The 26,893-nt window shown below is 27.9% G+C and overlaps 1 protein-coding gene across 1 annotated transcript in view; it reads right to left on the reverse strand.

Annotated features, from left to right (window-relative positions):
* Positions 1-1,366: 1,366 nt before the first annotated feature.
* The window catches only part of LOC142320832 (uncharacterized), a 136,503-nt gene continuing 110,976 nt past the window's right edge, over positions 1,367-26,893 (reverse strand). Inside the window, exons 8-12 of the mRNA XM_075358807.1 lie at positions 25,713-25,837; positions 23,758-23,939; positions 21,274-21,438; positions 18,905-19,064; positions 1,367-1,928 (exon numbers count right to left, since the gene is read on the reverse strand). Coding sequence (XP_075214922.1) covers positions 1,924-1,928; positions 18,905-19,064; positions 21,274-21,438; positions 23,758-23,939; positions 25,713-25,837 — 637 coding nt within the window. The 3' untranslated portion in view covers positions 1,367-1,923. The remainder of the gene's footprint in view (positions 1,929-18,904; positions 19,065-21,273; positions 21,439-23,757; positions 23,940-25,712; positions 25,838-26,893) is intronic.

Below are 26,893 nucleotides of genomic sequence, written 5' to 3' on the forward strand. Positions count from 1 at the left end.
AGTGTTACCAGAATCTCCACTGAAGAAGGTGGGTGACAATAGGGATTAATTTTAATGTAATTATTATAAATTATTTTAATAAAAATTTCCATAAATTTACAGTTCACTTCATATTTACAAAATGTCTGATAAATGTAATTACTGATTTATCAGGTTTATTCTTTGTATTGGTAGAAGACAGACAATAATGTGATTAAAAACAAATGGATAAATAAATTAACACAGTGCATATATTTTTAAATTAAAAACTAAAAAATATGCAGAAAAAAGAAACAAATTCGGTTTTGTTAATAGAAATGTTTAATTTTGACATTTCTTTTAATCTTAAAATAATTTTTTATATAACATTTACACATATTCAGCACAAGCTGTAAGGCTATTTTGAAACACTAAGTTTTTGAAATCGGATTCAATTGATGTAAGATACAATCTCAAATCTGGACCTGTTTGGTTTACTACAGTTTTTATTTATTTAAACATAGTAGTAGACATAGAGCAGTAAAACTCTTTCTACTGACTCTGTAGTCATAAATGATAACAGAAACTTAAGAGTTTCTGACTGTAATAAATCAGGAAGAATTAAGGTAACCAGTGTTTCATAATTCAGCGTTTCAGTAATTCAGGTAACCAGTGTTTCATGACATTAATATAGCATATGATGCATTAATGATCATTCATTAATGTTGCATTAGATCATTCATTAGAATGCACTATGTGATTTTAATTAATTAAAACAGTCTTGTGTTGTTAATGTTGTTATGAACCACTTCTAGATCAATAAATGTGTTTAGTTGATTTTTTCTACAACACTTTCCTTTATTTTACTATTAGTCATACAGTATTGAGTTAATTTGAAAACTGGGAAAAACTTCCTTTTGTTATAAAAAACACTTAAATGTTAAATGTGTTGGGCATTTCAGTTGACAAATATTATTCATTTTTTGCAAATGGTTTTGCGTTTTATGTTTTTTAAATTTATTTCATATATCATTTAGTTCAGCTCTTTCTTCATGTATAATATACAGGATTAGAAAAAATAAATATAACATAAAATAACAAAGAAAACCTACTCTAATTACCAACTCTATTAATTAAAGTTGGATTAATTCTACAACTTCTGGTTTGTCTCTTATCTTACATTGGTGATGTAGGTAGGCATTTTTACTATTACACAATTTCTTCACTTACTTCAAATATCCAACTTATAACTCTGAAAAGATATATACTGCAGGTGAAAATTACTGTGATTCTATACTAAAAATTGGAAGGAAATGTAAATTTTAGTCTGTTTAGAGAAAAAAAACTGTAGTTAACTAAACATCAAAATAAGTTGTACAATTAAGTATAAATATTTAAATACAAATAAAATCAATACACTTTATTTCCAAACAATAATACAACATAATGTGAGGGTTTTAAGATAGTAAACAATAGATGTACTATAACTGAAAAAATCCCCTTCACAGATTAGTTACAGAATAATACAAATCAACAACAAAACTTAAAACTACTGAAATTTGTGATTTTATCATCCTTTATATAATTAAAATTATTATTTTAGCAAAACTGTAATTTTGTTAACAACTTTCATATTAATGCAGATATTAAACACTTCTTTGGCACTAGATATGAAGGTATAGTTTCATTCACTGAACACACTTTGTCCATTAATTATTAATAAAAGTCACTAAGAAATATGATTAGTCTGGTACTAAATTAACTCTATTAGAAATAAAAACATTCACTTTTCTAATCATCTTAATTTTATTTTAACTGTACTTTAAAGCACCAATTCTGCTACAAAAATTTTTTTCAGTAACTTCATTGCAACAACTCACACACATACACACAAAACCACTTCGTGATCTGTCATAATGTTCATTAATAGTCTTTTTTGAACAATTTTAATTTTGATATTAAATTTTACCCTTGACAACACAAAGTAAAAAAAAAAAATTAAAATTAAAATGTATACATTTAATGATGATAAAAATTTTAATGTAAATTTTAAATATCTAAATAATTCATTTTCTATTATTTTTTATGCAGTGATCTTTAATATTATCTACAGAACAGTTGCTTCTTCAGCTATGCTGGTGAATTTCTGGTCTATCCTTGTTGTAAATAGTACCATTTTGTAGCTAGCTCACAAGTAGTATTTTGATTAATAGTTTTTGAGTAAGAAAGTAGAAATTGTTCAGTTTTGTAAGTAAAGAATATTTAAAACCTGATTACGGTTATTTCTTTACTGATTTGTGTGGATGACAAAAGTATTTGATCATGTTTAATCTATTTAAGTCATATGAGAAAACGTTAAATACTATCATTTACTTTCAACTAAACAGAAACTATACAACTCCTGCTTCATTTAACAGCTTTTTATGTTGTCATATTTTGGGGTTACCAGAGTACTGATAAGATTTATATTATTAAAAATTAACTTATTTGGTAACAGCATAAAAGTATAAATGCTAGTCTTTTATATAATTTATTTCATTATGTAATATCTATTTACTTTTAAATTTATAGTCTTTTTATTCCGTTTTTTTTTTTTTTTTTTTTTTTTTTTTTTTTTTTTTTTAATAAGCTTAATTATAATAAAATTAATTTAAGTAAAGTACTTGAAACAATAGTCTTTTTTGTTTCTTTTTTTCCCTCTAACATCAGTGGGTGGAAAACTTATTCTTTAATGGAATTTTATAATTCATTAATAAAATTTCCTATCTATATCACATTTTAAAAACTTGTAATTTTCATGAAAATAAAATGTAAACTCCACATTTACATGGAAAATCCTTTGTTTATTACCCATTCCAATTAGGTATACTTAACTGGAACTGTTGATGCAAACTTTGGAACATAATAATTTTTTTAATGAACAATTACTTATGTTGACTGAATATTATTTTCATATTAATGTTTTTACGGATATTTTGTGATGGTTTAGGCTAGTGAACTTTCACTATTTTGTAAATTCATTTAACTGATTGCAACTAGCGTTGGCAGCACATTCTTGGGGTTTTTTAACTGCTTTAGTTATTTTTATTTTTTATCTTTTTGATAACATTCATTACGTAAATGAAAAAGTTGAGCTTTAATTCTTGGGATTGGTAACCAATCTTGTATTATGCATTTATAAGCCTTTATGTGTATGATATTAACATACAGCTCAGGCATACTTTTTCTTTACTTTATTTGGTTTTCTTATGGTTTTATTTCTGTTATAATAATTTTTATGCATAAACTTGTGTACAGAGAAAAATTAAATTTTTTTATGCATCATGATTTGTATGCTTCTAAAGAGAATGAAGTGTAAGATATATTTATATTTTTTGCTTGAAAAGAAATTTAAAGAAGTTTGCTTATTAAAGGTGAACACAGTAGGTCAACAGATGCGATGACATTTATGTAAGAAGCAAGTGGGAAAATCTATTTTACAGTAGGAAATGTACATCACTGGAGATTACCTTAACTAAACTGCTAACCTTATGATGTGTACTAATAATGTAAGAACAGATAAGGTCAGGTTTAGACTTTACTAGTCTTTGATAGATTCAAAATTAAGTAATTTTTTATAAAAAATGTACTATGCAGTGTAATATACCTTAGTTTGTATTTTTTTTTAACTTAATTCATTAATAAACAATTAAAATAAACTTAAATAATTACTGTTACTAGCATGTAGTTATATTTAATGTTCGTTACTGATTGTTTTATGTAATATCATATGATGGAAGTTAATGGAAGATTATTTAAAAAAATGTTTTTAATTTTTATTTTTTTTTATTCAATGTTTTTATGTTTTCTTAAGTTTTGTCCTTTATAGATCATGTTGCAATTGATTATCATTGAAATTAACGTAAAAAACTTAATGTAAAAAAGAATTATTAAATGATAAATCATTAAAACATAAACACCATTATAAGATGTATTGTCTGAATACTGTTTCTTAAATACGCATTTAAGAACAAAAATACTTCATGTAAAGATTTGTAAATCTCAATTTACAAATTTCTTCAAATATAATTCAAAATAACTTAGAATTAATTAATGATCTAAAAACAAAGTGTTTTCTGATTTTATAAAGTGTTATGATTGAAGATCAAGTTCACTACTATTTGAAGTTTTCAGTATCATTAATTGATTACGTCCTTAATTAGCTCTGTTAAGAAGGTCATCTAACACATGAATGAAGATTACTCAGGTACTATTAACTTACCATACATTATTAAAAATAAATCATTTTTCACCACAACACAGCACATAGACAATAATCATTTGTGATCTATTATTTCATTAAACATTCATTAACTGTCCATTCTGTTAAATGCTTGTGCCCACTGGTCATACCATCTGTGAAGTGCACGATATAATTAATTTCTGTGAGCAGAGAGGCACAGTATTTCTGTGATCCTTTAGGAAAATTACATTATGTGTGTGATATCATAAATTTATTGTGAAATATCAAATAAGATTTGGAGTGATATATCAACCCAAAAATTTGGTGTGTAATGCTCATAAAGGATATGTTTTGAAAAGTGGGAGTCTTATGATGAACACAGTACTTTCAAATCAGTGAGGAGTTGTAGGTGAATTACTAACTGGCTGGCTACTCTGAAAGTAAAGATTTTATTCAAAGCTGGTTTTGCTGGTAATAATTATTGTTGGCTTTTTATTTGCACAATTAAAACAAGATAGTCAGTAACTGTGAGTAAATGCATTGATGCAGAAAGTATTTCAAGTTGTTTCTTTCTTTTTTTGTTTAGCCTCCGAAACCACCATAAGGTATTTCTTTGAAGGCTGAATGAGGTTGATATGTATGAATGTACATAAAGTGCAGTCTTGTACAGTCTCAAGTCGACCATTCCTGAGATGTGTGGTTAATTGAAACCCAACCACCAAAGAGTTTTTACAATAAATTAAATTATCACTGTAGAATTTATTGCTTAGGGCCAAGATATGATTAAAAAGTAATTTAAAGAATTTTAATAAAAATTAAAAGTTAGTGCATAATTACTAAGCTCAATAGGTTAAACAGTAGCTCAGTTAAAATGATCAAAATTAGTTACCGACTTAAATATTTGAATGAATAAAATTTAAATAAGATATGTGCTAGAAGTAACAAAAACAAATACAATATAATTCACTTTTGCTTGTAAATGGACAGTTATTTCATAACTGAATCTAAATCAAGCAAAAGCTGTTTGTCATCAAGAGGTTATTTGTGACAAGGACAAACCAACACTACAGCAAATCTGGGAAATATATTGCTCTACAGTTTTAAAAGACAAACCACATAAAAAAATAAAATTAAATAAAAAAAATAAATTTGATATTTAATTTCATTAAACATTCAATTTGAACATATCTCAGAGTGCTATTTTAAATTGCCAATTATTGACTCAATAGCTGTTTTCACTCAATTAATTATCATCACTGGGATTATTATTATAAATATCATTATTGGGGCAATTAATTATCATCAATGCTTGTAGGAAAATGGCTCTAGTTAGATAATAATTAAGAGCAGACTATAGTGACAGTCACATGGTGATAACCATTTGATTAATTTATTTAAAGAAAAAATACACTTTTAATATAAGCTGAACACTTCGATTGTTAGCCATTAAAATAAGTACAGCACAATTCTTCCATGTGGTTATAACATTAACATATATCAGCATTCATATCCATGTGATATAAGTGATGTTTTGCTACATGATGGTTATAAGTGAAAATTAACAAAACTTAATTTTTAGTGATAAACTGAACCAATTTTTTTTAATATAACATTTAATAACATTAAATTTCTTATCATAATGTACTCAACTGCTTTTGTGGGCATCTTCAGTAATTGATGTTACTGTTTTTCACCTTGGGATCTACTGTTGTTATACAATAAACTCCATTAAAGGAACCGCACAGTTAAAACACAGTAACCAAATAAACATAATCCTGCTAGATCAAAAAACTAAACTTCTCTAACTGCAAATGTTTGAAAGTGAACAAGCAGAATGTAGGTTGAAAATAATAAAATGAACACCAAAAAGCCACTCCATAGCATTATAGAATAATTATTTACCAATTGTCTTGTAGAAGTAAATCTCAAACCCACCGACATTAGGAAATTTATTTTATCTTAGGTAAGATGGTAAACTGCATGCCTACAAACTAAGCTGATCTCCATGGTGGAGCATCTCAGCCTATCATCCGGGGGTCCCAGGTTCGAATCCCAGTCAGACTTGACATTTTTCACATGCTTCAAAAATTATATTTCATATTCTTACACAAAAGATTTGAGCTTATGTAGTGAATTAATTCATTAAGAAAAAAAATTGTTCCATAGTACCTGGAGTAGATATACAGTATCCAGAAAAATGAAAAGGGTGAACTAAAGTAAAATATCACTAGAGTTAGGAATATTAGGTTGTAATTTTCTGCTTTCCACTTTATTTTGATGTTTTACAATGTCTAATAATCATGGACAATGCTACCTAAAATAGTAAATAAATAAAAAGAAAAACAAAAAAATAAAAACATATACAAATAAGTACTGCAGGTGAACATTATGAAATAATAAGGTCGCAGCACAGAATATTAAACAATTCAATTCTAGCATGCTTTTTCATCACATAAAAAAACATCTTCCTAATCAAAAAATCCACTAGTAATTACATTAGCTGATGGCATAGTGAAAAAAAGCAATATCAGTGTCACTGAAAGGACTAACAGTGTCAAGAGCAACTGGAAGTAAGACGTTATAAGTTTAAAAAATGTTACTTTCAAATAACTTTGGTTCAGTTTACCATATACTTAATGTGAAGGTATTCTTCAAATAATTTTTCCTCCAATGAACACCAGTTATACAATATTTTATAAATGTTTATTAAAAAAGGTATAATGTGATTATTATGTGAAACTAAAGTAGGAAGATTCCTCAAATTCACACAATTGTGATGAAAATTTTAATTCAATTAAAACAATATTTTGTTCAAAAAATTGAAAATTTAGGTCTACATATTATATAAAGCAAATCTAAAAACTAGAATTTTTTAACAGAATTGTAAAATTAACACTTTCCTTTTTTACTAAAAAGATCTTTTGGATGATCCAAAAAGTTTCTTTTACAATCATCAACCTGTTGTTACACGTGATCTACAATACTGCCCATGTTTTTGATATACCTTAATGATTGGTCTATTTTAGTTTTTGGCCTATTTCAGAATTTGTCAGTTTCAAAAAGGGTGAAACCAAATTGTCAATTATGTCAAATAAAAAAATAATTTAAAAAACACACTATCTTATCATAAAAAGCTATCAGATATGTTTACTTGAATTCACTTATAACTATACTTGAAAGAGCTGTTAAGCAATAAAAATCTTAAATTAACTGATTATAATGAACTCTAACGAATGAGTGAATGAATGAAGTGAAAAAAATCATAATTATTAAATACAAAAAAAAAAATTATATCTAATATGTTTTTGTTCCAAATCGTGTTAAAAAATATCATCATTCATATAACTGCCTAACAAAAAACAGTTTTAAAATGAGCACCAAATTAGACTGCTATAATACCCAATAATATTACAGGCACTTTCATCAGATAAGAGCCATTTAACCATACAAGTGGTAATTGTATAAAATAATAAATACACTCTGAAATAAGCTCTACATTATTATGATAATGGAGACATTTATTAAAAAATTCTCTAAAAAAACATAATTTAACAACTATAAAACTATAATAATGAATAAACTGTACTTATATTACCAAGTTGATGTAAGACACAGCCGCAAGGTAAGGATTGACTAGTTTTCCTACTCTTGGAGTAGATTGTCTTTGTTTATTCGTTTGTTTTTGTTTTCTAATACTTGAGCAGAATTCATCTGTGGGTGAGATTATTTATTAAAAGAAGAAATACAATCAAAAAATGTAGATGTGTGCACACAGTAGCCTGTGAAGCCATCTCTGGTACTGGCCCAGCGGTGCGTGTATTTGCACGGACGATCTGAGACCTCCATTTAATTTGAAATTGTGGTGGTCTTCTAGTCATTGCAGTTAATCTAGAAACATTTAATGATAAAATAATATTAGCTTTCGGATTAAAAAGTGTTGAATAGAAATATAATAAATTATTAATATTTATGTAAACAAATGTAATTAAAAGTAGGCAAAAAAGGCAAGTAAATACATTTTTGGAAATAGCTGAAGCTTATATATTATTAACAGAGGAGTAGTGGGTGAGAGCTAAAGAAGGAAATGTATACAGAGGTCTGATCTAGTTAGTAAAGGTAACGTATGAAAACTATCCATCTCATGTTGAGATAAGATTTTGATAAAAATAGTTTAAGATAGAAGGCAGTGGAACAGGGAAGTGCAACAGGAAGTGAAAAGAGGTAGAGGAGAAGCTAGTATATAAACTGAATTTGTAGAATGAGTTACTGGTGCTTAAGAAGATAAAAAAAGCAAAAGAAGTACTAATAAGATAGAACATTAATGATAATTGGAGTATTTAGGTTTCTTCATCTGTGTATGAGAGTAATTTGAGTTATTTCAGAGTGACAGAAACTTAATTCTGGATGAAGAATTTCCATTTTGTATACTGCTCATTCTTTTGCTGCTGTAACTTAAGCAGCACAGACATGGACCAGAGGATGAAAATTGAGAGTAAGGTGGAAATTGCTAAGATAAAGTCAAAAAGAATCATTTAACAAAAAATATATATTGACAGGATCTAATTTATTAGATAACAAGACAATAACTAGGAAAGGATAGTCTACTGGAGAAACTTAGAAAATATGATAGTTTGAACATGTTTATAAAAGGGATGAACAGATTACAAAAAAGGCCTTGAAGATTTGAAGAAAATGAAAAGAAACCAATGGGATAGATTTAAATTGGTGATCATGATGATAGAAAAGATGTGAATGAGAAGTGATGGTTAATGAAGAGTTATAGTATAGTTGGAGAAGCTGAAAGTTGAACCCAAGAACACCTGGAAGAGTGAATCAAACATGACTGTGGTGAATATAATATTAAAGTTAATTTACCTGATAGAACAATTTAAACATATGATAATATTTATTTAAAAAATCAATGCTTTTAAAATATTAAAAAAAAGAAATCTTACTTACTTTATAACAACAATATTGAGCTTCCATGGCAGTGAATAGTTTTTGTATCCATCTCTAGAACAGAAAGTGTATAATTCTGTCCCAGTTCTATCAGTGTTTTGTTCAGAGTATTCATGCAAACTTATATTCCAAGCTGAGCATGCACCTGTACAAAATCATAAAATAATAAAAAAAATATATTTTGAAATAAACTTAATAATTTTAATTTACTTATTAGAGAAAAATCTAAAAATTTCAAAATTGAAATTTATAGATTAAGCAATGAGCAGTTTTTTATGTTACACTGATAGACAAAAAAAATCTTTTAATGTTTTTCTAAGTGAGGTACCATTTCTTGAATTGCTTTTTGCACATATTACAGATCTGTAAATACAATTTTTCTATCACCTTTAGTTTTAAATAAATTATGCTTAAAAAAAAATTAAGGGAAAATATAGTTAAAATTTGTAAAATTTATAATTTTGCATGACCATACCTGTGTTAGAATTATTTCGCTGGTGCTTTTCTTTTATAAATAGTCTCAGGCACATCCTGAATTAATGCCCAACAATAATCGGCTAGCATGTTAGTATTCCATTTCTGTTTAATAGTGGCTTTCCATCACTGAAATGTCTTGATGGAAATGTTCACTGTGGTTCGTCACTTACATCTCTGAGGTTGTCCAGGAAAAAATCCAGATGTGAGTGGAGGAAATGTATTTGCAAAGACATATTACATCCCATAGCTCTGTATGAAGTTGTTGATTAACAATATTGTGGTAATTGTCAAATTTTTGTTTGTAGAGAAAAGTTTTGCAAATATCTTTAAATGAAGCCTAAGCTGCAAGCTGAGCTGGAGAGGGGATAAAAATATTTTTTTGGGTTCAACTAAGGGCTCATGAATAATATTCTTCCCACTTGGAGTTAAGTAGTCTTGTTTTTTCCACTCTTTGGTAACATAATGTTTATTCCTAGCTCAGCTGTCCCATTTGCAGAGAAAACACATGTACTTAGTATAGCCTAACTGCATGCCTAACAAAATAGCTATAACTTTCAAATCACCACGTACATTCCAGCTATGTTTTTTATAATTTACTTTTTCAAGAATGTCTTTCATCACATCGTATGTCTCTCTCAAATTAATACCATAATACCAATCATACCATGATACCAATCATTCGATTGGTATCGAAGAATATTTGTTACCATTGTGCAGTAGAACCACTTTTAAACTATTATTCGACGAATCTATGAAAAGGCGCCAGTCCTCAGGTTTATGAACTTGTCCTAAGTGCAACATAAGCTCATCAATATTTGTAAAATAAATCAAATTATTTTCATCAATAAAGTACAGAGGAAGTTCTTTTTGTCAGCTTCGAAGCCCAAAATGTTTGTATTTTTTTGAAGTAAATCCAACCTTTTAGTCTTGATCCAAACAGTTCAGCTTGATTTTTTGATAAATTTAAATCCTTAACCAAGTCATTTAATTCACCTTGTGATATAAGATGTGGCTTATTGAAAGATAAATCAAAATCATTGTTGTCTTCTTCAGTATTGCCTGATTCTTCATTGCTGCTTTCGAAACATACATTCACAGGTGGCTCAGGAACTGAAATAATTTCACTGTGAGGTACAGGCCTGATTGCAGATTGCAATGAAGGATATTTTATTTTACAGTATGTTTAGATTTTTAAAAAATTCCAGACACACTTATTAAACAAAAGTAACAATCGTTTACATGATCCTTTGGTTCATGCCAAACCATATGTGTACCAAATGGCAAAACCTTCTGTGTACCTTTCAGCCATCCTCTTAAAGATACAGTACAATTAGTGCATACAGCATGAGGAGCCCATGTCTTATCCTGATCACCAGTTTTACACTGAAAGTACAAATGATATGCTCTTTTAATTAAAGGTGTAATGTTTTTCTATTTGATTTTATGGTAAACTCACCATATATACAACAAAAGGCATGCACATCATTTACACAGTTTCAAGGCATTCTGACACTGCACTATTAACAAACTTAAGACACCAATAAGACTGAACAAAATTAATTCATTCCTAAATCCAGTGCTTAATACAAACAACACAGCTGTTTTGACCTGCACAGACATGGTTGATCTTGTCCATGAAGGCTCACTCTTCAGTATTAGATATGATGTCACAATATGTAACTCTGATATGATTTAATTCTTTGTCTAGTATTATTTATTTGCAGCTTAAAAATTATGTTAACAAAGTTAAACAATAGAAAATGAGCTAACAAAACACAATATAGGAGCTTAAAATGCTAACTGTTCGTTGGAAAATGAAAAAAATCTGTTAATTAAAATTTACACATTTTTCAAAAGTGGTGGGTGGTAGAAAGATTCTGAGTTTATATTTGTTTTTAGCATCAAAAACAGATTAAAATCATGTATCACGTGTTAGGAAACAAAAATTATGATTATCAGTGTTATTATATGGATGTATGATAATGGGCAAAAAGATCCTTTCCTTGAAAATGAAACTAGTTAAATGAAGCCACATGACTATTCATTACCCTAGCTATGTCAGTATCTCTGGTTCTTGGCTGGAGTTCACTGGTACTTGAAGGAATATAATACTCTGAATTAATTGATAAAATACTGCAGCCATTAATTACTTATTGCGCATACTGTGCAATGCTCAGATAGGAAATGGACTCTCTAGACAAACTTCCAAGACAGATGGATCATGATGAATCCAATCAGATGAATTGGATCAAAAAATCAAATGGATTTTTTGATGTAAACAGAAAAAGGATTTAGAAAGAGGGTGTTGAGAAATAGGCTAATTACTGACCGCAGCTAAACTTCAGGTGAAATAAGATAACAAACATTGAATTCAAGAGTACAAACTTTTATAATATTTTCTGGCAGCTTCTTGCTCAAATCTATACACTCCAGGATTTTACACATATTTATATAATGATATCAATCGTTCCATGTTATGATAGTCCACCTAATGCAGTGCATTACTTTGCATTGAAATATCATTGCATTATAATTTATTATTGCATTTCTTGGAATTTGGATACAGTTCATTCTTTGCATCACTGTTGACAAAATGCTTTACCTCTATTTAACAACATAGCAGATCATATATTCTGTTTGAAAAATAGATATTTAACTTAAGTCACCAGATTTAAAATCTTATGCTTCAGACTTAAAACTTGATGATATGAAGTGAGTTTTGATGAATACTTGAATTTATTGATGTTTGTTTTGTAATTACTTAATAATACTTTTACGTAACTAATTTAAAATAAAATTTCACTATAATTTTATAAACATAACAATTTTGAAACTTAATAACAATTTGAAACTAATTTTATTCTGTTTAATTAAAGTCTTCTTAAGACACTGAAAGTAAATGAAATTTTGCAAAAAAACGAAAATAATAACATAATTATAATTATGTAAATAACTGTTATTTATAAAAAAAAAAATCAAAATCATTATGCTTGTGATACAAAGGAGAAAGTGAATATTGAATATTTACATATGATGAAAAACATATCTAAAAAAACAACTTCCTTAAAATATTTATCACCTCTGCTGCATAGAAGTCCCAACTAACCTTGTCATCAAGTATAAGCTGCAAATAGATTAAATTCTTCCATTAACAAATAATTTTTGGATGAGATCTTTGTTAGAAAATTTAATGAACCTTTATTCTGGTATACTAAAAACTACATTATACTGTAATGATTTATCAGTTAAAACCCAAATTTTGAGACCATTTTACCCCCCAAGAGTTTAAGGGAGAAACCTAAAACTTTTTATGGGCAGCACTTTTTTATGTTTACTTTACTTTCTTGTACGAAGTAAGGAAGTATTGTAATCGTGAAAAATTTTGGTCTTCAGATTTCATTTCCTTTTTTCTTTTTTTAATCTTTTTTTACTTTGTGATACAAAGTAAAGCAAGTATTGCGATAGTGAAACATTTTGTTTTTCATATTTCAACGGAAATATCCATTTTGATCATCCCTGAATCCGTTTTGACTAGTTTCAGTGTGATATCTGTATGTATGTATGTGTGTGCATATGTATCTCACATAACTCAAAAATGATTAGCCATAGGATGTTAAAATTTTGGATGTAACATCCAACGGTTGTAACAGTCTAGTTGTGCACCTTCCTTTTTGATTGCAATTGAAATTAAAATTTTAATTAATTAAATATTTTGATCTTAAAGGGAAGGCACATCAGTCCAAATCACACTTCATCTTTAGTTTTCTTAACTTTTTTTTATTTATTTTTTTAACTTTTCTTTTATTTAATTTAAATATATTGATTTAATAATTATTAACCTGTGATTAAAAAAAAAAATGTTTACAATAAATAAGAATTCAGTTATTCAGTTTATTATTATTCAATGATAAAAAAAAGGAAAAAATGATTAGTGAAGTAAAATTTTATGTACTTTTAAAAATATGTAAATGTAATTTAACAGGTACTACATATGTGTATATGTAATAGATTTAGTGAAACATCTGATTATTTAATATTAATTGAAAATTATAATTTAGAATCGTATTATTTTTGAATTTTCTAGTTTATGTTTAACTTTAATTAATTATTCTGGTATTTCTGTTTAATTTTATCTACATTAAAGTTAACTATAAAGTGACTGAAAAATAGACCCTCACACGAACAACAGTATACTGAGGCATACATACCCAATCTTTAATAAATTGAAAAAAATTCTTACTCTTTTAGTTCATTACTCCTCTGATATTGTCGGAAAATATTCTCCCAAAGTCGGAATTGATCATCATTTTGTTTATTTGTTTTTTGTTGCTAATCATTTAATTGCTCTTTGGTTTGATATAATTTTTCTTGTCTTAATGTGTGTGTTCTCTCTAGTTTTCAAATTTTCTCTCTTTATATTCATCATCCTGTCTTAATCTTTTTATTTTTTCCATGGTCTTGATGTCTTCTTTCTCTTTATATTTATCATCTTCTATTAATTTTTTTATTCATCCCTTGTTCTTAACATTTTATTCCCCTTCATATTCATCATCGTTTTTGAGATATATTTCTTCATATTATCTTTCTTTTTCATATGATTGTTCTTTTTCATTTTTGATTATTCACCAAATAATCCAATAATAAAAATTGCATATTTTACACCGTTAGGTCGAAATTAACATTTGTAACCAGTATACAAGAGTTCACTAAATGGAATCGCTTAATTATTCTTTTTGTTTAAATAACACACCAGAAATCAAAAACTTTTGTATTACTGATCTAGTAGTATGAGTAATAAAGGGACTTTTACTCCATCGTTATATTTCATGTAAGATTGTTGAATTAATAATTGTATAAATATTTGATGTTAATAAAAACTAATATTTCAGCAATTGTGTCTGTCCACATTATTAAAGAATTGGAGGATTGTATCTCATTTTCAAATGAAATAACTTTAAATGAAGTGCAGCAAAAAATGTGAATATGTAATTTAATAGGCGTATAAGGAAGTCATATGTTCACATCAGATTTTTAAAAAATGCATTCCAAATAAATTCTGCATTACATTTTTTGTATTAGTTTTTTAGAAGTAAAAATGATTTGTCAGATAAAACAAATTAATTATGTTTAAATGTATTATTCTTCTGGTATTTTCACAAAAGGTTGTTCTAGTAAAAATATTTACATTGTTGTGAAGAACATTCTACAACATAAAAAGTTTTATTTGTAACTAGTTTGGTGTGTCTATGTTCATGCATGTGTATGGTTTTTTCAAAGATGGATAAAAAACAAGTGTTTTAAAAATGTAATTAAAATTAATTTATTGAAAACTTTAAAATTAATAATTATAAAAGGATACATAAAAATTATATGCATTTTTTAGATGACTGAAAATGTATGAATAATTTATTCAATAAAGTTTGTTATTTTATTCAGAATTTTCTTAAGTCTTCTAATTATAATAATAAACATTATATTCACAAAAATAAAGAATACATACGATTTTGATTTGAAGATAATTCAACAATAAGATTTCTCTCAACATTAGAATCTAGCAGCCACGTACAACTTTGATGGAAAAAATAATTAAGTTGTTCCTTGTCATTCAAACTTTTAGAGTCAATTACACCTGAAAAAATATTCATTCATAATTTAGTAGTATATTTTAACTAATTAGACTAAATAACCTGCAAAAACCTGTACTTTCAGATTTTTTAATTAGTAATAATGTATAATTAATTAATTAGTAGTAATGAATAATTAAGACATTCAGTGTGGGTGCATCTCTGGATGTTTACTAATGCAAACACGAGTGATGGACTAGTTTCAAAATGTTGTCAGTAAACTTGTTTCTTTCAAAATTGTTACAAAGTAAAGTCCAAATTTATACTTCATAATGATCCTTAACTTCTTCCATTTAATCTTCATACATCTTTTATTCTGTTTGTACAAAAATATAAATAAAAAAAAATTCTCTACACACTGAAGATTAATTAATGAGGTATATCGTTCCACTAGAAGCAAGCGTATAAAAAAATATTTATACTATCTTCATAGACCTAAAATATAGACATAACAAAATAAAAATTCTTTTTTCAGAGTTACATCTTTGAGAAGAGTACACTCCAGTAAATGAGTGTTCAAAAAAATTGGTAATGATAATTAATGCTTCAGTGAATATGCTGTTTTAGAAGTCTTTCATAATAAATAACTGTTGACTGTTGATGTGTTGTGTAGATATTGATTAAACAGTCACAATGAAAATGCAATAAAATAACATAAAAGATAAATTTAAATAACAGGTAATGAATTTTGATAGAATATAATAAAATGAGTTTAAATATCAATATACAAAACCATAATAGTATATGAGAAGTTGAAAAGTTAGTTGACTGATCAAAGCCGAGGTCCTGTTCTAACCTATTTTTGACATTTTGTTTGCTTGTAATGGAATTTTGAACAATGAGTTTTATAATTTTTTTTTAAATTTTACATTAAGATCTCATGTTATTAGATAAAACAATAAATGAGTAACAATTTTCATAAAAATTTTTTTTTCAAAATGATGGCACTAAATGACGATCTGTTTTGTGGTAACAGCTGGTTGTCATTTGGAACAGCTATTGGAAAGAGGATTGACTATAAACTCTCACTCACTGATCTGCCTTGCATGTGCTTCATATACTTGCTACTTTATAAATCTTATCCATGTTGTGAATTTATTTATATATCACATTTAAACAAATTTGGAAAAAAGGGGGATGTGTAGGTGTAGTAACTTGGAAATACCTCCTTGATAGTCATCATCTAGTGATGTTTGGTGATCCTGAAAACAGTGCTTACAATATAGCTAATGCAGTAGGATCATTTTTGAACTGAACACACATACACACACACAAATATACATACATGTACACACACAGGGGGAGGGTAGAGAGAGAGAGAGAGAGAGACACACACACACAGACACAAATACACACACATATATATATATATATATACACATACATATATACTCACACAACTATGTACTGCAAAGGTAGTTCACAACTTATGAGAAGCATATATTGAGTATTATACAATGATAAAGTGATGATGAGGAGGAAACATGAGTGGTAATGTACGTGAATGAGCAGTAATGTAGTAGCAATAGAAGTACCAAGGGCTATCATTCATATAGAGTATAGAATGTATCAATGAGTACTCTTAGTGCACTGAACATATAAAGGGCATGCAACATCAACTTTAGTTAAGATGGTTAGATAATGTTTGTATAATGTATAAATTTAAAGTGCAGGTAAGTCACTATTATATGAAACTATGCAAAATAAATTTATTTTATGTTAATTTTTCAATAAATATTTGTAAAAAGACTTTAATTTATAAAATAAACTTTTATATAATTGAAAAATAGATTTAACTATATTTTTGATGACTTAATCACCACAGAAGCTTACAGAGAAGCTTGTGTGTATGAATACGGAAATTTGTAGCGTTTGAAAAATAGCCTGAGTGGGATTTGAATTCATGACCTCCAGATGAAAGGACGAGATGTTATCAATCTACCATGGAGGTTAGTGAAGTCTATTTAATTATTAATCTTATAATGAATTAATCTTCATATTAGAGCCTAGTTTCGAGTTCCAATCAGGAATTGCATTTTTTTAACATGCTACAAAAATTCTTCATCATCCATCTGAGTGTTGTTGCCGAATTAAATAAATTAATAGATAATCCAAACCAAATTTGAAATGTAAAAGACATCAAAACATTTTCAACAAAATTTATAACATACATTGGTTAACTGAAATTACAAGTTATTATAAATATTTATTTTATTTCTGTGCGGTAAAGTAGTGAGTTTGATAATTATTTTTATTTACTTTAAAGCAGGAGAAAATCAAATAAGAAAGTAGACAGCAACTGTATGAAAAATTCTAGATAGGAATGACAAGCAGAAACTTTGAAAACACCTAAAGGAAATTCTACAGCCAAAAACAAATATGTGTATAATAAACAAAAAACTAATTCTGTTGACAAAATTAATAAAAATAAACACTTATTTTTAAGAAATAAAGAAAATATGCTTTAGAATTGAATATTAACAAATTAAAATAATTTGTAATTTAGAAATATTCATAATAACAAAAATAATAAGAAAGAAACTAGCAATGTATAATTAACAAAGTTTGAACATGATGGTGATTGGAGCAAAAAAATAAAATATTTAATTTGAATTATTCTGAAAATTTGTAACTTTCATTTTAAAGATTCTGTTTAAATATGGTACAAAAATAATTATTTCATTATCTACAAACTGATTGTAATACAAAAAAAATTAGTTAATTTCATTTCATTCCTGACACAGTATACCTTTGTATTTAAAATCTCTTAAATTATTTCTTTATATAAAAATCTATTTTGAAGAAACAGAAATTTCTGCAGAACTACTCAATGAAGAAAAATAAAAATAGAAAAGAAAAATTTCAGCAAAAAATGAAAAATACAATTTTACCAAGGGGAATTATATTCCACTTCTAGGATATTTATATGCAGTTTGTTAAGATACAATGTGTATAATATATTAATTCATTTAACTTAATATTTGTAAAATTATATTAATAGTAGGAAAGTGAAAATAAGGATTATTACATTTTTTCATGAGGTGTACACTTCATAAACAGTTTTGAAAAATCTATTAAACAAACAATTTTCTTAATGATTGTTTTTGTTCTAAAAAAATATTTATTTCCTATCATTCAAGCATATGTGGCAAAACCTATGTAAAGTTTTTGTAATGAAAATTAAGCATTTCATGATAGGATATACTCAAAACTGGTTGCATGTTAAAAAATGATCACTGCTGAAAAATGTATCATTTTACATTATACAAATTTGGTCCGTCAAAAACAGTTATATTAGTAAAAAATGTTTTGCCAAAAATACTTAACTTTATGGTAATTTCATAAATATTTAGAATGATAAAATATACAGAAATTCTTTTTAATTAAAATAAGTTATTTTGCTATAAGTATACCACAAAAAAGTGATTTAATTGTTTATTAAATAATTCACTGCAGAAGCTTGTGATGAGAATATGGTATGAATATTTTTTAGCATTTGAATAATATTTCATACTTGACAGGATTCAGAAATAAAAAATTTCAAATGAAAAAAATTGATGCTCTTGGCAATCCTTCTGAAATAATAAAAAAAAATTAAATTTATAGTATTAATGCATCAAAACACATTTTTAAGAATAAATTTAAATGCACAATAAATTTTTACCTAAATGCTGTGTTATGACATGATGGCCACAAACATCATCAGATTTAAAGTTGTACTGAGCTTGGAAAGAAAACCCTTTCATTGTCCAGCTGTAATGTGCAAGTGAATAAACAACTTTTACTGATGACCATGATCTTATTCCCACTGGTAGCCATTCTTCCTGCAAAAATGAAGAAAAATCAAGATTAATGCGTTTTAATACTAAAAAAAAAGTAAAACTGTATGCAGTATCACCCTTCATTGGTTTAACTATAAATTAATGAAACTACCTTACTTTACTAGATCAATTTTAAAATGTATTCTATAGGGCTCATTGGTTAATACCAAACTATTACAGCGGTGGGTGAAGCTTTTCTCAGTGAGACCAAAGCAAAACAATATCTTCAGCATATGTTTGAGATTAATGCAAAATCACAGATCTGAAATGTTCTACTTTTGTCCTGGATGAAAACATTCTGACCTCCCAAAATTGGGATGATACTGAAAATAACTTGGAGGTGCTTTGGCAGATACTATTTCATTGGGTGGCTTTGCTTGGTGTTCTTTTATACTCTTTAGGTGGCAGATTGTTCCTTTTTCTTAATCCATCCATTTATTCTATCCTTGGCCCCTTATTTTCCAAGATTTTCTGTACATTTTGACTAATTATTTATTTACTGAATCTGAGCTATGGATACAAGGACCAGAGATACTTTGTCAGTGGTGTGGTTAGTGAAGGTAGCTCTGTCTACAGTCTTGGCAGTCTGTTCCCTGTTTAGTTGAGTTAAAAATCCTACTTTTGCAAGTGGGGCTGAGATGACAATTTGAAAAGAGATAAGATAAGTAAAGAGATAAATCAGTGAAGTTGTCTCTAATACAAAAATAACGTTGATTAAGTGAACTTGTACCATACGGTCGTGTTGCTGTGCTACTCCACAATAATAGTGTTTTTGTCTGGTTTTTATAGCTCTTTCTTGGAAACAGATAATAGGTATTGTTAGGTAAGTGTTTATTGGATGTGTTTTGAAATTTTTATGATTTTTGGTTAACGGATGGATTTTTTATTGTGATTTTTGTCATTTTGACCTTACTGCCACAGGCAACGAGGAATATAGTGGGTGACTCTTCATTATGCATGATTATTTGGTTATCTCTAGTCAATAACAGATAATATATCAGACGGCAGTAATATAATTAATACAATTATTATTAACAATAGTGGACTATATGATATATATACGATAATAAATAAACAAAGTGTTTCTGATATTACGGGTCCTCTTATATGCGGACGTGTGAGGTGTTGTAGAGCTTGTTTTTTGGTCCTGAATATATTGGTAGTGATAAAAGTGTGCAGATCGTTATCAATCTGATGAACGGTATAGCCACGGGATGGGCAGGAATCCGTTTCATCCCGCTAGGAAGCTGGAGCAGTCACTGGTAAGGATGGGTTGCTCTCTCCAAAGCTCCACATCATCACTGAATGTGGAGATAGAAGTTGTTGGCTCGACCATCGCTGCTACAACGGAATTAAGGGCTTCTCCGACAACCAAGCACCTTCGTGTCATTTCCTCAGATGAGGAAGAGCATTCTGGCGGCAACCTGGAGTTTCTTGCTGGAGATATTGGCTGATGATTTAAGTTAATATATAGACCACAGTACGAAGTGTGAGATTAAGCTTCTCGATAAAGTTCTCACTATATTGGCTTCGGAATTTAGACCTACACAAGTTATCTCCATCGATTGATAAGATAACAATGGCAACACAAACAGAGGTGTATCGAAAGTCTGGTTTGGCGGTTAAATTGGAAAATGGCGCCTCTAACGAGGAATGTATTAACGGTCACCAGGCGTTGGCCCTCAGAATTATTGGCCACTACTGAAGTCATCAATGAGCCGACTGCTACTGATGAGCAGGTGCTTCTTGTGGATTTGGCAGGCCGGACTGATCAACGCTTGCATGATCAGCATTCTCTGGTAGCCCCCTTGGGTTCCTCCTTGTTCTGAGAAGGTAGGGCTAAGCAAGGACAGGTGATCTGGGACAAGATGGAGGGGTCTGTACTCCTAGGCGAAGAATCAACCCTAGTTGGTGGCGTGACATATATGGTTTTTCATAACTCCAGAGAGGAAGATAGAGGGTCTGTATGGCTGACTGCCTGAAGGCATACTGCCTTGTTCTCAGTGAAATGAGTGACCTGGTTTACAGTTTTTCTGGCGACATGGTTGGACACTCATCCCGAAGACTCTTGGCCTACCTCAGTAGGAGCAAAATTCTTCTTGACAAAATTGCTGATAACATAATGTTACATTAGAGGCCAGAAAGGACAGAGGGATAATACAAATATCAGCTAAACTGTAAAAATGAATATTTACACAGAACAAAATATTACCTTAAATCCACCACAAATGCATGACAGAAGTAACCCTGAATCCGTAACAATTTTCAGATGATCAAACTGCGATAAGGGTAATGATGTAGTCATACACTGACAACCTCCATCACCACACAATGTATGACACTGAGACTCAGATTGATTTCTGGTTAATGAAATAATCTAAAAAAAACAATGAATAAAATATATTAAATGAGCTGCTAATTACATTTAAAATGACTGATTATTAATTAACAGAAAGCAGTTAGCTTCACTTTGCAAATTGCATTTCAGAGAAAAGAGCTTTGCTGCAGTTTGATTTGATTAAAAATTTCATTTTTACTGTTTCTTTATGTATGTCTTCCATTTAATTACAAAGAGTAAATCCAGTGCAGAGAGCATAAGTTATAAATAAATATTACTGATTTTTTTTGTGATTTTACTCAGGTCCTTCTCATCAATTCTATCAGTGTAATGCAATTTAATTTAAAGATTAATGTAAATTATGTAACAAAATTTGATATGTTATCTTTAAAAATTAATCTGTAAATATCTATCAGATATAAATATCAAGTACCATTTGCTCATTAATTTCAGTATTTCAAGTACCACTGATATACTGTGGTACTTGACACAGTATATCAGTATATAATTAAGGCTAATTATAGCCTTAATAATATAATTATTAAGGCTATAATTATATTCACTTGGTTTCTCGTAGGTTCAAGATGCTTGCCAAGAAATTTCTAAAAGAGTTGAAAGGGGTATAAACTTCTTAAAGACAAAATTATCGATTAACTTACATTTTAAAATATTATGAGGATTAAAACAGTTGAAAAAAAAAGTTCTAAATACCAAAATGTTAAAAATATTACAAGATTATTAATAGAACAATAATAATTTTATAGTAAATCTATCTGTAAATAATGCTTAATAATTCCTACTACCTTGCTCATGGTATAGCTAAAATCATCAGCTTTAAGGAGCTGAAGTTTGGTAATTAGGTTCCACTTAGATCCTAAGTGTTCAAGCAAGCTTTTGGGAGAGTCCAATTTCTAAGAAAGAAAAGAGTAGCTTAAATCTTCCAAAGGGGATTTTGAAAATAAATAGGGTTTATTGGGTCCGTGGTTATAACATGCATACTTGAGAATGAAAATCTTGTCAGTAGTTTCTGAGAAAGTGAATCACAGGTGTAAAAATATTTAGCAGGTACTATGATTTTTTTTTAATATCTATCTCGATAGCCTAGAACCAAACTTTCATGAAAATCTGATATAATATTTTTTTCAGATATTTTGTATGAATATAAAGTTTCTTTTACGTAATGAAGATTTAATTTTTCAATGAAGGAAAAGGCTTGCTGGTAAAATGTAATAAATAATGTATTGCATGTCGTGTTTATAGTAGTTATAATTTATTCATTCATTTGCATTACGTATGTAGGTATATATATCACAAAGGATTACAGAGAATAAAAAAATAAAATTTTATTAATGGTAAGAACAATTCATGACTAATCACCAAACCTTTGCTGGAAATTGTACCTAGGACCCAAGAATGAAAAGGTAACAACAATTGACCAGTTTATATCTTACAATATTCAGGGGAGTAAACAATTAATTGTTTACATTAAATGATTGTTTAAACTAATTTTCTTTCTTAGAGAATCTCACTATTTTCAGTTACTATATATATATATATATATATATATTTATTTTAAAATGTTGTTTTCCACTACAAGATTTGTAATAAATTAATAATTTTTAAGCTTAAAGCAAGCATTAGCAAAACAAACAAAATTTTTTTTTTACCATGATATAAAGATTTTAGAACTTCACTCTAAGAATATTGATGTGCAAACTATCTCATAATTTTGATAATTACTATATTTTATTATTATAATTTTTTTTAATAATAAATTTCATTGTATATGAAAAGAGATTTTAAGATTGAGTAAAGAGTGAGGTTGAACTAGAATAATGTGTGCACATCATTTTGATAGCTTGCCTCAAATTCAACGTTAAGTCAAGACAAACATAATGTTAGGGCTTGAACATTTAATGTTTTAAAAATATTATGGTTTGTTTCAATGAATCATAATAAATCCTCAATCTTGTTACTTGGTTCTAATTAAACATAAGTTTCTTGCATTTTAAAAACGAAAAAATTTTTTTGATTGCCGTAACATAACAATGCTATTATAAAGTGCACAACAAACTTAAAAACAATTTAGCATTGGCAAGGTAAAATAACATGACAAAACCTACCATGTAGGGTAAAAACTTAATATAAACTATAATTGTTTGATAACAAACCAAACATGTTGCACATTTCATTTTTGCTTAGTTTTAATTTTTTCTGTAAATATAAATATAAAAACAATTTAAATTACAAAAAAAATTATTCAAATCAGCTTGGAAGAATATGAGATAAATGTTCTGAAGAAAAGACTAATATTTTAAATATACTTACTACTTTTTGAATGGTTTAGTTAACTCTTACCTGGATAACAACACTTTGATTAGCTGCAGGAATAAATCTATGGATACATTCAAGAGAACCTTCAACGTTCCAGAAAACATGTTGATTTCCAGAATTATTAATAGTTCCCCGGGATGCAGCACTCATGCCATAATAATCAACATTACACAACGTATCAGGTTGTAGAGTACCACCAATATGTTCTGTTAACAAAAAAGAAGTAAACAAATTGGTTAGTTTAATCAAAGATTTAAATTTTAGTAAGAATAAAATCTGTCAGGACAATTGTAATACAGAGTGATTTGAAACTTCAAAATTAGTATTTTTTAATGGATTTCATTTGATGCTAATAGAATTTAATCTTAATTTTTTATTTAAAAAAAAGGGTGTTTAGATATTTAATAAATTAGAGATGCTTGCTCATGTTCTGCATTATAAACTATTTTAAACAGTAAAATTTAACTCACAATTACAACACATTTCATTCTTTTACTTTCTGGAATCACAGCTCTAGAGCTATGCTGCAAGAAGGAAAGTGTGGTTATCAGTCAAAAAATGGGATATGGGGTTTTTTGCGTTTCTTAATATTTTGTGATCAGAGATTTCAAAAAACAAAAAAGTGGGGGTAATGTTTGTACATATGTAGGTGTATGTGTGTTTGTATGTTAGAAGCTTAATAACTTTTAATCGGATAGACTGATTTTGAAGAAATTTGTAACAAAGACTCACATATATGGGACAATTTATTGGTAAAGGTTTGGGGACATTATCTCCCGGGGATGGGGTAGATAATTTCTTTTGGGTCAGTTTTCTCATAATTTTGATGATTATTATTTTAGATGCTTATCATGTACTATTTAAAAAAAAAAATTGCCCCAAATTTTCCCCTTCCTCAAAGATCGAAAAAAGCTATCTTTTTATTTATAGCATATTTTTAATCAAACTTTTTTTATTTCTTCTTAAGCATAGTAGTACAACTGGCAAAAAATATACTTTGGGTTGGGGAAGCCAATCAAAGTTTAAAAATGTTGATTTAAAAAATTTTTTAAACCTTATTTCGTTTATTTAAAGTTACCTTGTTAGGTAACTCTTTGTTGATTTTATATTTTTCAGTGGAATTTTTTTACTTTTTCCATTTAATATAGTAAATGCAGAAAAATCAAACAATTTTCTTGGGAGGTGGTTTTGGAGCCGAGGAAGCAAAAAATGTAAAAATATAATTTTTTTTGAATTTTTTAAACTTTTTAGTTATCATTACATCTCCCCATATCAGAAAAAAGGCAATTCCAGGAAAGTATAACAACTTTGTTGTCAGCTTTTTTTAAAAACTGAACTATAAGATATCTAAAATATACAAAAAATTTGAAATATCTATGTTCTAAGACACTTACTATAAATAACACTTTTATTGAATGCACCAATTTTTATATCTGATGAATAGAATATCCCAAATATTGTACTGGACCTAAATTTCAAAGGGTAATTGTGCACATGTTTTAAATAATGCATAGAAGCTTCTACACTCTATATAATACTACAACATATAATAATATTAATTAAAAGGAATATTTTAGGGCAGATTTTTGCTGATAGGAATGGCACTAATTTAATCTTATCAGTTTTGAAGATTTTACCCCAAAACACAAAAATAACAATTGTCAGCAAAATATTTATGTTGTATAATCTGATGCATGTGAATTTTAAATATTGTAATTTTATTTGTATTATACACTGATTAACACACTTGCTGGTTAGAAAACATCTAGCTAATAACTATAATAATTCACTATTAGCCTGTTAAAAAAAAAATTATTTTAAATGTTAAGAAATTTTTAAATTATAATCATTAAAATAATTATTTAAAGATAAAATTAAATCTACACTTCTAATTTTGAAGCTAAAACTGTTAAAGGATTCTATTCTGGTAAGTATGGTAAATTAAAAATCCTACAATATATAAAAAAATAAATAGTTACCGTCATGAAAAACATAAGCTCCATCTATAAACTCTTGTTCTGGCTGTGAGGATAAGGCTGCAAATCGGCGGAATAGGAGGCTTAGTATATTTCCTGATGAAAGAAAGGTTTGGTACAGTTGAAACCTGTAAAATAAATTATGGAAAAAATATGTATAGTTTGTTCCCAGAAACACAAAACGATGTCTGAAAACCCCTATTAAAATATTTTTTTTTATTTTTTACTAAATCATAGAAATGGGCTGGTGTGGAAAAAAGAATAATACTGAAATAATTCGACAAACTATAATATTTAATATTTGTAAATTATGTATGAATAATTATGAATACATTACTATACAATAAATACACTACAACGTTTAAATCATAATGTCAGTTTTATATAAAACCTACATAGCACAGTTCAAATTTATTGGTCATCTTCTTTTCTCTTTACTAAGCATCCAGTACTACTTATTAATCAGTCAATTAGTAAGGCTGAATTGTAAAATTTACATCAGATTAAATTATAAAATTAATGTACTTTACTATGTATTACTGACAATTACAAGCAATCTCTTCCAATTCTGATAACAGCATGGTTGAGAATATCAATGCTTTACCTAATTAAAATTTAATAATGCTTTATTTAATTAAAATTCATTTAAAATAAAATGAATAAAAGTGAATAATAAAATGCTTTAATAAAAGTTGAAGACATTTTCAGTTGCCACTGCAACCATCCTCAGTAACTAATGCTATTGTTTCTGATGGTGTTTTTATTTATCGTTTTTATTCACTTTGCACAGACATTTATTAAGCATGTGATTGAAATGTTAGTGATTTGAATTGAGTGTTGTTATTATGAATATCTAGTGTTTTTTATTTGTAAATATTTCATAATGTTCATTGTGCATATTTCATAATGTGTGCATTAATTGTGCACATTTGTTGTGCATTTATTTTGTAATGGTGTGTGTGTGTGTGTGTGTGTTTGTGTACGTATGTGTGCACGCACATGTTTGTGAAATATTGGGGCTGTTATTAATATTGTTGGATTTGTGATTTCTGTGTACAGAATTGCTGATAAATATTGATTGAATATTGGTATGAGGGTCTTTATAGTACTCATTTTATTGTTTATTTGAAGCTAGGTCCATTTTACCGATGAAGAACATTATGCACTTGGAGAAGTTCAGTTTA

This window comes from Lycorma delicatula, chromosome 3 (assembly GCF_047948215.1).
Source record: "Lycorma delicatula isolate Av1 chromosome 3, ASM4794821v1, whole genome shotgun sequence".
Lineage (NCBI taxonomy): Eukaryota > Metazoa > Arthropoda > Insecta > Hemiptera > Fulgoridae > Lycorma > Lycorma delicatula.